Below are 14,610 nucleotides of genomic sequence, written 5' to 3' on the forward strand. Positions count from 1 at the left end.
CATGTGTTAAAATGAATGACGGACCAGTAGCTTTCTGTCTGGGCTGAAAAACAAACACATATTAATGACTGTCATCTTTTTTGAAAGAAAAATGTCTCAGGTATTCTTAGAGATTAGTTATTTCTTGTTGAAACTTCTCTCCATCTTCTTTTGATGTCTACCGTGGTGTCTGATTTTATTTACTTTATAATAATACATTTAGTGTTTGATCGTTTTTCAGGACACTCATGACCTCTACAGCGGGAAAACAAGAATAAAAAAACCAAAAACAATCAGGAAAATACATCAGAAAAATCAAAGATATAAAAGCTTCTTAGGATACTGCCTCAAATAAAGTTATTTTAGATCATCAAAACCATTAAGGGAAGCTCTGAAAAAAATGTGCTTTGGCAAGTATATTTTGTATGTCATATCAGAGCAGTCAGAGATGTCTTTGGGGAGTTCCAGAAAGTGGGGACAGCAACTGAAAAAAATCCGTTCTTCCAGGTTTTGTAAAATGTCATGAAGGGACCTAAAGCTTTGTTTCCAGCTGGGACAACTATTTCTTCTACTAAATTACAACCAACAGCACTGTTTTCTATATCGCCACAGTATGGCAACACTACACAGCTCAGTTTATTCATTCACTCATTATTTCTGTTGCACGGCATTGAAGATGGTTCCACATTTCCATGGAAACCTGACTAGTATTTCTTTAAGAAAAATCAGTCATATGGATTAATAGTTTTATACATAAAGACACATCCAAATTTCAGCCTCTGGCAGTTTCACACAAGCACAAACCTTTGGTAATCTGTTTCTCTTTCTAGAATATCCACCTCATCACCAACTCTAAGGCAAATCAGCCAGAGAGATTTCCACAAATGTCTGTTAAAAGTGAGACAGAACACAAAAACTGCAAGGAAGACATGACCTCTTTGACAGAAGTGAAATGATGAAAGGATGCAGAATGACCCAGTTCCAGATTTACAAAGTTTGTTGTGGTTATCAAACACCTTCATTTCCTCTGAAAATAATCAAATATCTCAAGCAATGCTGATTGAATCTATTATTTAAAGAGGTTTCTGCTAGTGAAGACAAAGTGTTCCTGGAGTTGTGTTAGTACTGGGCTCCATTGCTTGCATTGTTCCACTAATAAGCAACTTTTTTAAGCATTGCATTTTGGAAGAAAACAGCATCTGCAGACTTTTCATACATAAACATGTCAGCGTGGTCACACTCGTCGTGTTGACCTGTTTAAGTTCTGCTTTATGCTGCAATGGGAGTCAAATAAAAAGATAAGACTGAAATATGAACAATCTAGGTTTAAAAACAAGAAAGCAAAAGAAAAGAAGACAAAATACAACTTTCAGGCATCAGTTAGTTTGGCAACTCGTACACTGTTTGAGCAAGTCTGAGCAACGTGGCACCATCTCAGCAATAACACCAGTTTAAAATCTTGAAGCGTTTGGCTGAAACATCTCCTGGAGGTTAAACTGACTCAACAGCTAATTCTTCATGGTTTGGGTTTAAAGGTCAACTTCATCAGACATCTTAATAGATCAAACTCTTAATTCCTCTCAAAACACTTTTTGTCTAGCAAAGGAGCTATTTTAGTCCTTCTATATCTGGTGAGTAAACATTTCCATTATTTTTGTTTCCCAGTGGCTTTTATGAGGCTGAAGCTGGTTGAGATGGTCAAAAGCTGCAGGATGCGGTACAAGAGGTGTGATTGTTGTGCAGTGTGTGAGGTCAAACACGCCACATTAGTCATGAGCTGAAGGGTGATTTTGTTGCTTCTTTGTTGTAAATTGAGAGAATTGAAATAGAAAACATATTTTAAGGCCCTGAAGGGAACAGCATGGCTGATTTGTTGAAGTGTGAAGCTAATTTTTCTGCTATTACTCACTTTTAAAAGTGAGTAATGATAAGCACATCCAAAGGCTGGTTCAAGATAAAGCATTTATTTTGATGCTGTTGTCATGAGGGCAATGCAATGAGCAAATATTTAGATTTTAATTTAAATATTTTGGTTATAATAAAATGAAACCTTTTTTAATGTCACATGTAAGCAATATTTTACATTGTTAAATGTTATAATGAAACAGCAGAAAGAAAAAATTAAAGATCTGATCAGAGTTGGAACAAGGGTTTATCAGATGCAGACGATCTGAGCAGTTTTCCAGAAGCCATCTCAGACTACTTAATGATGGTGTTAAACTAAATGTGAAATTGCTTTTGGAAATAAAAACTGCACCTTCTTTTTATACTAAACCATGAAATACTTTGTTTAAAACCCATTCAACAGATGAATCTATTAAAATAGCTCTGATCTAGTGAGAACAGCAAGTCATGCACTACAATGAAATGACAAAACTATCCAATATATATTTTTCTTTTTGATTAATGGCTTCAGAATTGCTGAGTTTTGTAAAATACTAGTTCTTTGCCTAAATTTACATTGGTATTATTTAGTTTTATATCAGTATGATCATATTCCAAATCTGATGTTCACACAGAACATCTGAGTTTCTGTCAAGGTGAAAACTGGAAAAAAGCTTTTAATAAAAGCCAAATGCTCAGAATGCTGGATATGTTGTTAACATGCTTCTGTTTTCTCTACTGAATACATATCTGGGTTTATAAAAACATAAACACTTCCTGATATGGAAGCAAAGTCAGTCTTACTTTTATTAAGGAGAAAGTCTGAGAAATATTTTTACTTATTTATTGTCCAAAACTATGTACATTAAAAGAAAAACAACAAAAATAATTCCAGTAAAAAATACAAATTATCAAAGCTGATGAGGGGAGGAACAAAACAAAACAATCAGATCTGCAGTTGTGCAGATTCAAACATCTTCTGAATTAAAAACACAAGCTGTGCTAAAGATTTTCATCCACTTGCAGACTGGAGTTTTGAAAAAAACAGTATAAAAAATATCCCAACACTATCAAAATGCAAAGTGAAATGACTTGCAGTTAAAGGAAACTGTATTCGACAGAGTTGTGCTGTGTCCAGTGCCGTGTTGTGTGGGAAGGAGCATCCAAACCAGTACCTTGAGCTGCTAAAAAGCATAGAACAAAAGAAATAGTTTAACTAACTGCTGTTTTATTACAAAAAATCTTTAGTTTTGCTGAAGATCTCTCATGAAAGAGATGCTGAAGGAGGGAAAAAACTTATTTTGTAGAGATATGAATCAGGAAATAGAAGCTATGCTGAATAGACTAAATAAGAAAAGGTCATCTATGTGGCAACTGCACTCTGCTTGACAGGCACTTTCTGGCGTGCACCCTTCATAGCAGAGGAGTCAGCGCCTGCTCCTCCAGAAGTGTTTGGAAATCCATGAGCCGCCACATATTTGCGGTACGCCTCTCGGATGATACGGAAGGCTCGAGCGTTAGCGTAAGGTATATCTGTGACCGGGTCTCTGTACAGCGCAGCCTTGTGCGTGACGGGACAGATCTCCTGGACGGGCAGTTGAGGGTTTGACTCAGCGCTGCGAGGAAAAGCTGCTTCAAAAGCCTCGTCGTCACTGAACGTTATATAAGTCCGGGAGCAAAGGCCTCCGGTGGGCTGCTGGGAAGGTGTGGTGGGATTCTGTGGTGCTGTCTGAGGAACGTCCTGATCCAGACTGTGGGAAAATAAAATGAAAGCCATTAAAGTTTGTTTATAGTAAAACTGTATGCAGCTCATCTACACTTAATAGGATTTACCCCATTATGTTCCCTGGCAATTCTTATTTTTCTAATTCAAAATCTCTTGTTTTGATCAAATCCACAAGAAGGACAACAGATACCGCAGCAGATTTTTTAAAAAAAATATAAATCTCCTTACCGAATTACGTAAGAGCTAAACATGAACATATAATGTTTTGGCATACGTTAATCTAGAAGGGATTACATACTTATGAAGCAGATTACTTGAAGCAGACTAAAATAAATACATATATAAAAAGTCAACATTACTGCTAAAACGGACTGAGTATGTGATGACAGTACAGAACGTACCCCTCGACATCAACGTTTTCTTCTTTGAGGACTGAGTGGGAGACAAGAGGCATGAGGACTGAATGGTAACGGATGGTTGGTCCCTCAAAGCGCCGCTTCTTATGGACTTGTTTCTTTTTGTCTGCTTCCAGGCGTTCATAGTTTTCTGCAGATGCAAAGTAAAACCAGCAACACAGGCATGACTGGCAAGTTATTCACAGTTCAGTATTTATAAGTTTGGGTTTGTATAAAACAGGAATTCACTGAATTTTTTGTATTATTGCTAAATTTCTGTTTCTACAATGCTGCTGTAACACTGAAATTTCTCAGTCTGGGATCAATAAAGTGCATCTCATTATGAAAAGCACATGTTTCCAACACATTCAATGACAAATGAGCACAAAGTCGACATACAATGGCTATTAATAACAAATAATCCAAACAACAGTCCAACCCCCTCAAATCAGTGTAAATTTTTAATTACCCAGAGATCGGATGTTGACCTCAGCGGTTATCTTAGCCTCTGCCAGAAGCTCTTCCTGCGTTAGAGGCCGGTCTCGATGAGCACCTCTCCGTCTCCGAGGTGCATCCTGGCGCTCTTGTAAGCGCAGGTTCGTCTTCCTCGTGTGTTCACTGGTGGACTGGCGCACAGACTTTCGTGCTGCGGAACATATCAGACACAGATTTTTGAGAAACTAATCCAGGAGTTTGTTTTAGAAATTACCAACACACGTGTTCAATTCCAACACTTGCTTATGTTGGGATTGTTTATGTGTTAAAGAAATTTTAGTAAATGCTTTGAAAACTATTTTTAAGGAAATAAAAGAAAACTGCAACATCTCTTATAAACTTACTCTCACCAAAATCTTGGAATTCTTGAGGAATCCTTCTTTTGAGCTCCACCCTGGTTTTCTCAGTTTTTTTCTGTTCCTCGCTGGGTCTTTTAGGTTTGGGTTTTGCTACTTTTATTGGCTCCTTCAGACAAACAAAGACCAAAATATTATTAGCCACAAATTAAGATCATCTTTGCATGCAGAGTTTATTCACCATCAGATAAATCACATATTCTGTTACAATCACTGCAGTGAAAATATCCATTCAAAATTTTCCTTTACTCGGCTCCAAGTCCCTTTTTCAACACAGAAACAATTCAGGCATGTGAACACAACCTCTGAAGCCAGCTTAAAGACTTTCAATTAATCTTTGCTATCTTTGTGAAAAAGTTCAGTGAAGCAGCAAAACAGGAAAACAAGTAAAACTAGAGTCAGAAATCCTACTTCAAATAACTTTCATCTGCAGCAGTGATGCTGCTTGTTTCCTCTGGTGTTGTTTAGAGGATGCTATTTACCAACAACCAGTTATTCTTGAGCAACAGTGAGGAAGAAAAATATAACAGAGGATGATGCACATACAACTACAAGGTACAGGTGCAATGTCTATTTGGTTTTTGCAAGAATAAAACATGTATATTTCTTTCTCAGTATGCTCAGGTATGCTACAATAACATTTAGTACATTTAGAAAATGATCTTAGAGGTATTAAGATGACTGAAGTCATTGCTTAATGCACAGAGGCTTGATTCAAAGTGTGACAGCTCGTGAAATAATATTATACCTTATAAGCTTTAGTAACAACCCGACTCTTCCTCCGGGGAGCATCTTCCTCCTGGTCGCTGTCTGGCTCGTCGCCCTCATCGATGTCAAAGTCACTGTCGACCTCATCCTCTGTGTCTGAATGTTCTCCGTGATATTCATCATCTCCTGATTCCTGAAAACAAACCAGAGAGACAAGTTTAGACAGCAAAACATGAAAGAGAAAATGAGCCTCTATCGTTGACGCAGCCAGGCAGAGCCCTGGCCGTACGGTTGTTGGTGCCTGTCGTGGCGGTAATCCTAGAACTCGTTGGTGGACACCAGCAGTGAGGGATGCCCTCAAGCTGAAGAAGGAGTCCTATTGGGCCTTCTTGGCCTGTGGGACTCTGGAGGCAGTTAATGGGTACCGACGGGCTAAGCGGGATGCGGCTTCGGCTGTCGCCAAGGCAAAAACTTGGGCGTGGGGGGAGTTCGGCAAGGCCATGGAGAAAGACTTCCGGATGGCTTTGAGGCGATTCTGGCCCACCATCCAGCGACTCAGGAGGGGGAAGCAGTGTTCTTTCAATACTGTTGTCAGTGGAGATGGGAAGCTGCTGACTTCAACTCGGGAAGTTGTGGGTCAGTGGAGGGAATACTTCGAAGACCTTCTCAATCCAACCAACACGTCTTCCAGTGAGGAAGCAGAGCTGGGGGACTCAGGGGTGGACTCTCCTATCTCTGGGGCTGATGTCGCTGAGGTGGTTAAAAAGATCCTCGGTGGCAAGAACCTGGGGGTGGATGAGGTCCACCCAGGGTTCATTAAAGCTCACATCTCTCTGGGAAGACCCAGGACACGCTAGAGGGATTACATCTCTCGGCTGGCCTGGGAAACCTTTGCCGCAGAGTTGGCAAATGTGGCTGGGGAGAAGGAAGTCTGGGCTTCCCTGCTTAGGCTGCTGCCCCTGCAACCCGATCCCTGAAAAGCGGTAGAAGATGGATGGAAAAAATGATTGCCCTTTTCAGAAAACCAATGTTGGAACGCTTCCCAAAATACTCTCATGTAATAATAATCAAAAACAGGTGTTCTTGTTTTTCAATGTCCAAATCACAAAAAGTAGCTATTTTTGACTATATAAAATCTTTGTTTTAAGAAGTTGTTACAAGGACAGTATATAATTTAAGATGTTAAAATTATTTTTTTTAGATTGATGTGATAATACAAAATTGAGGTATTTGGTTCTGATCTTAACAAAAAGTTCTATAGGATATTCTTTAATAAATTCCCTTTTTTTAAAGGTAAAGGGAAGAAATTCGATATAAGGAAACCGTGTTGACTTTATTGGGATATTATAGATCTGTGAACCTAACCTCATCAATATGCATGGATTGGATAACAGGTATCCTGTTGTCATGAATCTCCATACCCCTTACCACATGCAATAGCCTTTAACATTACTGACTGTTGTTGCTTTTTACATTCATTCATTATCCGCTTAGTCCGATGAAGAGTCGAGGGGAAGCTGAAGCCTATCCCAGCAGTCTTTGGGCAAAAGGCAGGGTAAACCCTGGACAGCTCGCCAGTCCATCACAGGGCCATACAGAGACAAACAATCACTCACACTCACTCCTTTGGGCAGTTTAGAGTAACCAATTGACCTAGCATGCATGTCTTTGGACGGTGGGAGGAAGCTGGAGAGAACCCACGCATACACAGGGAGAACATGTAAACTCCACACAGAAAGGCCCCTGTCCAAACCTCACCCCAGCTGAGGATCGAACCAGTAACCTTCTTGCTGTGAGGCAACCAGTGCAGCTTGTTACTTTTTACATTTTACCCTAAATTTATGAACAAATTCACTGTAAGCTAAAATTTCCATTATGATCCTTTAAATGCAGAATTGACCAAATACCTCTTTTCACACAGTCCTCATAAAACAAAGTATTACTTTTAGTTGATCCATCTGATATTCCAGACAGGAGCATTATGTGGAGTAAAATTATTATTATAAATCAATTTCTAATATAAGACGACCTGCTGATGAAATTTGGATAATTTAATGAGTAACTTGGTAATACAAAAATAATATCTTAACAAAGAATCAACTCGGTTTTTTTGGGGGGGTTTTTTGTTTGTTTGTTTTGTTTTTTAATTCCATTTTTTTTTTCATCACAGAGTTCTCAAAGATTTTAGAGGTAATGTCAGAGATTATCCCCAAATTTTAAAAATCGTTGCAATCATGAGTTTAATCATACCATTTACTGTATCCGATTCCGCCCTCCTGATAAAACAGATTTCTGCTCCGTTATATGTTTTCCAATCTGATTGCATTATTAATGTAAAGGACAACTATGCCCACAGCGTACCCAACACAGTCTGTAAATGGCTATAGATATTTAAATCCATTATTTCTCTATAATTACACAATTGTTTGTGATCATATGAGTCATTCTGGAGTGAAGTGAGTTGTTTATCTGGTCCACAAGTGTCAAACTCCAGTCCTTAAGGGCTGCTGTTCAGCAGGTTTTTGGACTTTGCTTGCACCAACGCACCTGAATCACATCAAATGGATCAAACAATGTCTTTTCAACCCATTCATTCATTTTGATCAGGAATGCTGGAGCATGGAGACAATAACCTGCAGGATACTTGCCCTCGAGGACTGGAGTTTGACACCTTGTCCATGCGAGCTAGTGCTAACTCATTGTGTTCATGGGTCCAAATACTCACATCATTGAATCCCCCATAAGTAGTCTTGTAGAACTCATCCTCTTCTTCGGCATCCAGTAACTTAGACATGCGGTTACCCGCAGTCTTTCTGGGTTCACGACTGCCTGCTAGACTCATGGCTGTAATTTCTAAACAATGGTGGTCAAACTTGGCTTGTTGTTAGCTACGCTTGTTTGTTGAGCTTGTCTGTTCTCGTCGTTACTCGCTGGATTTACTCAATTATCTGTTGCTGCCCATATCCGTGTTATACATTATTGCAATTTAGGTTGACATTATGCTGGAAAATGTTTCTTAGCTTAAAGGTTAACGCTACCAAACAAGGTATGAATGAAGCTAAACGCTAGCATAGCTAGCTTCACTGTGAAGAATGCATCACATCCGGGACCTGGGAAGTACTTCCGGGTTACAACACGTTCAAATTTCATAAAGGGCTGACTTGTCGGAGCCTGACTTGTCTTTGTTTTATTTTCTTTCTTTCCTTTTTTTTTTTAAAGTAAATTGACTCATATGAGCTTCATGGTAAACCTGCTCGTCTCCACGACAACTCTTTATTCCACAGTCATTCCCAATTTTAAGTCCGATTAACTCCTGGTTCTGTGCCCAGTGGTCTCACCCATCTAAAAATAGAACCCGCAGCCAGATTCTTGAATGAGTGCACATACTTGGCAAATAAAACATGATTGTGATGTTTTCCTGTTTTCTTTTTTCATTATTATAAGACTTACACTAAATTTTGATTACTGGAAATTCTTGAAAATTAATGGTAAGTTCATATTCTTCTGTAAAACGCACACGGGATAATAGGCTTTATATGTTATAAACTATGTAAAAAAAATTATATCTGTATAATTAATAAGTAAATAAATAAAGGTTAAACTGTGTATATATATATATCAGGGTCTTGTTTTCCAAAATAATTTTCCTGTTCGACTCTGAGCCAGAAGTAATATGAACCAATTTTCCACTTTTATTTCCTTTTATTTTCCTAAAGTTTTACAATGGGTTAGTACATCCTTAATAATCTGACATTTATTTATTTTCTATTTTTTATATCGACAGGATTCAATGATTAATGGTTTGTTATTCAAAATGACAGTTATCCAAACTCTTTACTCTAAAACACTTCCTTTTCACTGGTTAGATGTTATGTAATATTTTATTTACATAATGAAAAATAATGTTTCAGAAACGTTGCAGTACAAAATAGATAATTTTCTCAAAGTGTGTAATCATAATGAAAAGTGTCATTGTGATAAGCATGGAATAAAAATTCAACCATTCTCTTGTCGTGTTTCCACTTAAATTATTGGTGAGTAGAACGTTGTTATGGAAACCAGTTAGGCCTTCTCAGCTGGTGTTTGCTGGCAGAGTTAATGCATTGCCACGGCAACATAATTTACACATAGGGCATATTGATGATGAGATTATGGTAGTAAGTAAAAGTCATTAACCCTTTATGGGGCAAGTAACTATTTTTGATCTGTCTGTTTTCTTTCATATTCAGCATGAAACTTCTTTTTTTTTGTTAATGTAACAATAGCATGGAGATCTTGGTACATACCAGAAGGACGATTTTATGTTAAAATTTCTAATTTCAAGGTATTTTATTGTGTGCTATATTAAGGGTTAATAGTCTAATGTTAGATTTCTTTTACCTGTTTATCACACTTTTAAACAGAAATGTAACTGTGACATAGCATCTTGTTTTAACTGGATTTGGACATCTCAGATTCGTGCTACCGTGAAGTAAATCTTATTGGTGTAAATTCTAAAAATTGACAATCACATTTATTTTGTATGGAAACTTTTTTAAAACTGCATAACAGGCTTTATGCACAGTGACAACATTCATACAGAAAGCAACTAAATCTGCGTACCGCAAATTTCTCACTTAAAATGTCAATGGAAAACCACAGACTTACACTGTTCAAAGATCAGTCACTTTTATTTTATGCCAATTTCTAGGAAGTTAATATTTGAAAAGCAATAACAAAAAATGCATTCTTATGTACAGTGTAGCCTTTATTAAAGAATATGATGCTCAAAAATTATAATCAAAAGTAGATAACATGCTATATAGACAGAATGCAGTCTGCAAAAACCTTAATGTAAGGTCAACATTCTCATTATCGTATTCTACATATCAAAGGTTAAAAAATTGTTTCAATCAATACATAATCCATATTTTTAGATAATATTGTAGTTACTGGTTCCTCTAATTGTTTATGTATATAAATATAAAAAATGAATAATATACTACATGAACAGTTTGACTAATTTACATCTTTTACACAATACACATCCAGTCACACCATTATACATTCTTTTATTAAAGTGCAGATTGTGTCACATAAAACAAACATTTTTAAAAAAAAGACCTGATTAATAATGTTCCCTTGGAAATTACTAGAATTTAACTTGAAATTATATTAATGTTTTAAATATAACATCCGAGGATTTATGAATGTTATTACAGTAAACTTCTGACTTACCAGATCTCAGACCTGAAAGACATAATCAACTCTAAAAATCCATTATTTTGTCAAGAAATTGTTGTTACAATAAATGATTGCAATCTGCAAAGTCTTAGTCAAGGAAATTTATCTTTGTTGTGTTTTCTTTCTTTCTTTTTTTTAAATAAATTGGCTCATATGAGCTTCATGGTGAATCTGCTCGTCTCCACGTGGTTGCCTGTCCCTCCGTTAGCATTCGACATGGCGCTTCGTGGCACATATGCAATTGTGGCTGTGTGCTTGATTTGGCCTTTGCCTTTACTCCAGAAAAACATGAAAATAAAACAAACAGTCACAGAACTGAAAAAAGAGAGAAACCCAATGGTTGCAGCAATTAATAGAGTCTTGACATCAAATGGGATTTTCTGATTTCCGTTTATACTTGGAGAGGCAGATGGAAAGGTGGACCAACCTTTAAGACGAAAATGGGTTTTAGAAGATGGTAGAAATGCTTGGACGTGAAGGGTAACAGGAAAGCTGTCATTTCCTGCTGCATTTGATGCCACGCAGATATAAGTACCACTATCATGAGGCTGAGCATAGCGAACCTCCAGAGATCCATTGGAGAGCGCTCGTACTCTTCCAATTTGGGAAATATGTCTTAACTGTGGGTTTAGCCATCTAACAGATGGCAGAGGGTCACCTTCAGCATGGCAATAAAACACCACCGTGTGTCCCTGATCCACTCTAACATTTTGAGGTTTCCGATTCAAAATTCGAGGCTGCCGGCAGGTGAATAGATTTGGGAGTTCTTCTTCAGAGAAGTCCAAAAAATTCCAGCCCTGCAGCTGAACTGAGGTAGTGCAAGTGGGTGGACACCCACCAAAGTCCATATACAGTCGCTTTTGCACCACCCAAAGCAAACGACAGTCACATGCTAGTGGGTTACTATCAAGCCCCAAAACTTTGAGGGTTTCAACTGAATGAAAAACTCCAGCCTCAAGTGTGGTAAGCAGATTTCTGGACACGTTCAGCAACTGTAAATGTGCCAAACCCCTAAATGCTCCAATTTCTATATGTAGTAATGACGCCCCAACAAGATGGAACTCTTGGAGCCGAAGTAAATCTCCAAGCAGGTTCCCATGAATGTAGGAAATAGGATTAAAAGAAAGGTCAATGAACAGAAGATATACAAGGTGATGTAAAGGGATGTAGGGCACAGCATTAAGGTTGCAGTGTTTGATTGTTAAGGATGTGAGATTGAGGCCAAAGAGACTGTTCCCCGACAGAGTCTCCAGCCTGGACCAATGAGCAATGATGAGTTCTTTGAGCTGCACTAGATGACTGAAAGAATAGTTAGGCAATATGGTGAGGCCAAGTCTGTGAAAATGAAGGCCTCTCAACACTCGAAGCTGAGTGAGCGCTGTTGGCACAGCAGTGAGGTTTGAGCCATCAAGTTCCAGCTCCTGTAAACTGGTTAGTCCAGCGAAAGCCTGATGAGAGATATAAACTAAGTCATTATCAGCTGCTGTGAAAAACCGCAGGGCCGCTAAATCACTGAAAGTAAAGTCCAGGAACACAAGAATCTGATTGCTGCTTATGTCCAGTAACTGAAGATTTATCAAACCAGCAAATGCTCCCACTGGAATAATCTTGAGGTGATTGTGAGAAAGTCGGAGAGTCAAAAGGCTTTGCAAACCCAGAAAGGCTTCCACTTCAATCAGTACTAAGAGATTGTCACTTAAATCCAAGTGCAACAGTTGCGTTAGTGTGTAAAACTGCTGACGCAGCAGAGTCTTGATTGAATTGTGAGATAAGTTTAAAAGTTTAGCTTCTTGGGTAAAGCCGTCAGGCACAGCGGCGAGCCGGCCGCCTGAGCAATTCACCTCCAGTGCAGAAGTGTTACAGTGGCAGGACGGTGTGCACAGCCAGCGTGTTTCAGTTGTTAATGCCACACCTGCAGCCAACAGATAGAGAGCTCTCCAGGACATCCATCGGTGGGCAGAGGTCCCCTCAAACATCTGACGGCCTGCCCTCATGTGGGAGGGAAGGACAACTCTAGAAAATAATAAAAGATTTAAACAGATAAATGTGTGTTATACTATTATTTCTAAAATAACACATTTACTGTTGGGGAATGTAGATACAGATACAGTGAACATATATTTTTTTGTCAAACACAAACTAGTTTTTTTATGCTGTAACAGCTGAAGATCTTGTCTTTGTGGGAAAAATACAAAGACAAAAAAACCTGTGATTTTTCATCAAACCGCAAATATTAGTTTAATTTATATTGATAAACTGTATATGATATGACGTTTATTGAACACTATTCCCATAAATTATGACCAAATTTAAATTTATGTAAGCTCCGTACAGGCAAGAATGTAAAATGTTTGGCTTTGAAAAACATGTTTCAAGTTAAACAAACATTATTTTAGTTACAGTATTTAGCTCTTCATAGCTCTTTTTCAGTGGACTGGCTGTGATACAAGCACCCCCGCACTGTAGTAAATCTCTGACTGTACAGAATGGACAGATAGTTGATTTAACAGGCATTTTCAGATCTTCTGTCAATTTTTCTCATGCAAACCTAACCTGACAGCAGGTATGTACTGAGAAAATAAAGGGTAGTATCATAATAGCATACATTACCACAGAATAAGAATTTATGGTGCATAAACTGCAAAAGTGCCTGAAGAAGGTGAAAAAAAAAAAGCTGAGCAGCATGTCATATTCATCAATACATCTATGCTCACCAGTTTGATTGAAAAAAGAAACATGCCAGTCTGACATGAAAGCTTCTCTGTTTAGAAGAATTGTTGCAGGTTTTTTTCTCGCTTTTAGCATCGCAGAGTGGATGCAGGAAGTTGGAAGGATAAAAATAAAACATGAAAAACAAGTGCAGGTTGAACACTCAATACTCAGTCTTTTGTTTTATGTGTCCTGTTTGAAAGCAAGTAAAGGTAGCGAGCGTAAACTGCACCGCAGGAGGCATCATGTGAGGATTTAGCCAATAAATTAAGTGCGGGCCTCCAGTTATTTAAAACATAATCCCTCTCTGGATAAGAGGTGATGTGAATGGTGCACTTATTCTGTGCATCATTCATATATGTATATATTCATTATTTAAAAAAAACAAAACAAAAAAACTATATATATATATATATATATATATATATATATATATATATATATATATATATATATATATATATATATATATATATATATATTCATATATATGAAATGTATTTTACATGTAGGGAGATGAAGTTTTTTTTTTAAAATTTATTTTAATCCTATTGTTTTCTTTTCATCATTTAAATTTGTCTGTCATAAAACATAATGATTTGGTGCAGTAGAGGCTATACAAAAAGGCTGAGATGAAGCTTTCATGTAATGGATGGCTCTAGGAGTCAGAGAACTACAGAACTACAGAAATGACTACTACTGTCATTTAATCCTGCATATCAGTGAAATAAAAACATGAAAACAGTAGCTAAATAATAGTGGCAAAGTCTGGAGTATAGACATCATGGCCCTGTTATTCCTAGAACTGTGATCACATAACAGAGAAAGCAAGCAACAACAGGAAGAACGCCTATTGAAGCTACTGACATTTTCAATCTCAGATCATCCTAAGCTTTTTCATTTTTTCCTTTTTTTCTTTTCTTTTGGCCACATCCACCAGTAGGGGGCAGAAAACACAAAACTATGTTTGCACATCCCTTTCAAGAAAAGTGGAGATGCTGTCCACAGACATGCTGTTAATTAGGAAAACACCCAGCAAGTGTTAAAGTTACTGCTTCCAGTTACTGTCAAGCACAAAAAGAGTTATCACTCCATATAATTGTGGCATGTGAAAGCACACACAAACACACAAAGA

General features: G+C 37.6%; 2 protein-coding genes across 3 annotated transcripts; both read right to left on the bottom strand.

Moving 5' to 3' along the window:
* Positions 1 to 2,699: 2,699 nt before the first annotated feature.
* Positions 2,700 to 8,617, bottom strand: vps72a (vacuolar protein sorting 72 homolog a). 2 transcript variants are annotated; one of them, XM_079258959.1, is made up of 6 exons: positions 8,269 to 8,617; positions 5,584 to 5,736; positions 4,830 to 4,944; positions 4,454 to 4,630; positions 3,991 to 4,135; positions 2,700 to 3,614 (listed from the first exon to the last, which is right to left on the bottom strand). In XM_079258959.1, the coding sequence occupies exons 1-6, from the start codon at positions 8,383 to 8,385 to the stop codon at positions 3,227 to 3,229; spliced, it is 1,095 nt and encodes a 364-aa protein (XP_079115085.1). In that variant the 5' UTR covers positions 8,386 to 8,617; the 3' UTR covers positions 2,700 to 3,226. The 2 variants fall into 2 exon arrangements, with proteins under 2 accessions (XP_079115085.1, XP_079115084.1); XM_079258958.1 differs by having other exon boundaries at positions 4,824 to 4,944.
* A 2,298-nt stretch (positions 8,618 to 10,915) lies between these two features.
* On the bottom strand, positions 10,916 to 12,742 carry LOC306769603 (leucine-rich repeat and immunoglobulin-like domain-containing nogo receptor-interacting protein 1; the record flags this gene model as incomplete). Its single annotated transcript, XM_079258273.1, has 1 exon — positions 10,916 to 12,742. One exon carries the CDS (start codon positions 12,740 to 12,742, stop codon positions 10,916 to 10,918), a length of 1,827 nt encoding a protein of 608 aa, XP_079114399.1.
* Positions 12,743 to 14,610: the final 1,868 nt, after the last annotated feature.

This window comes from Telmatherina bonti, assembly GCF_933228915.1.
Source record: "Telmatherina bonti genome assembly, chromosome: 19".
NCBI classification, from domain to species: Eukaryota; Metazoa; Chordata; class Actinopteri; order Atheriniformes; family Telmatherinidae; genus Telmatherina; species Telmatherina bonti.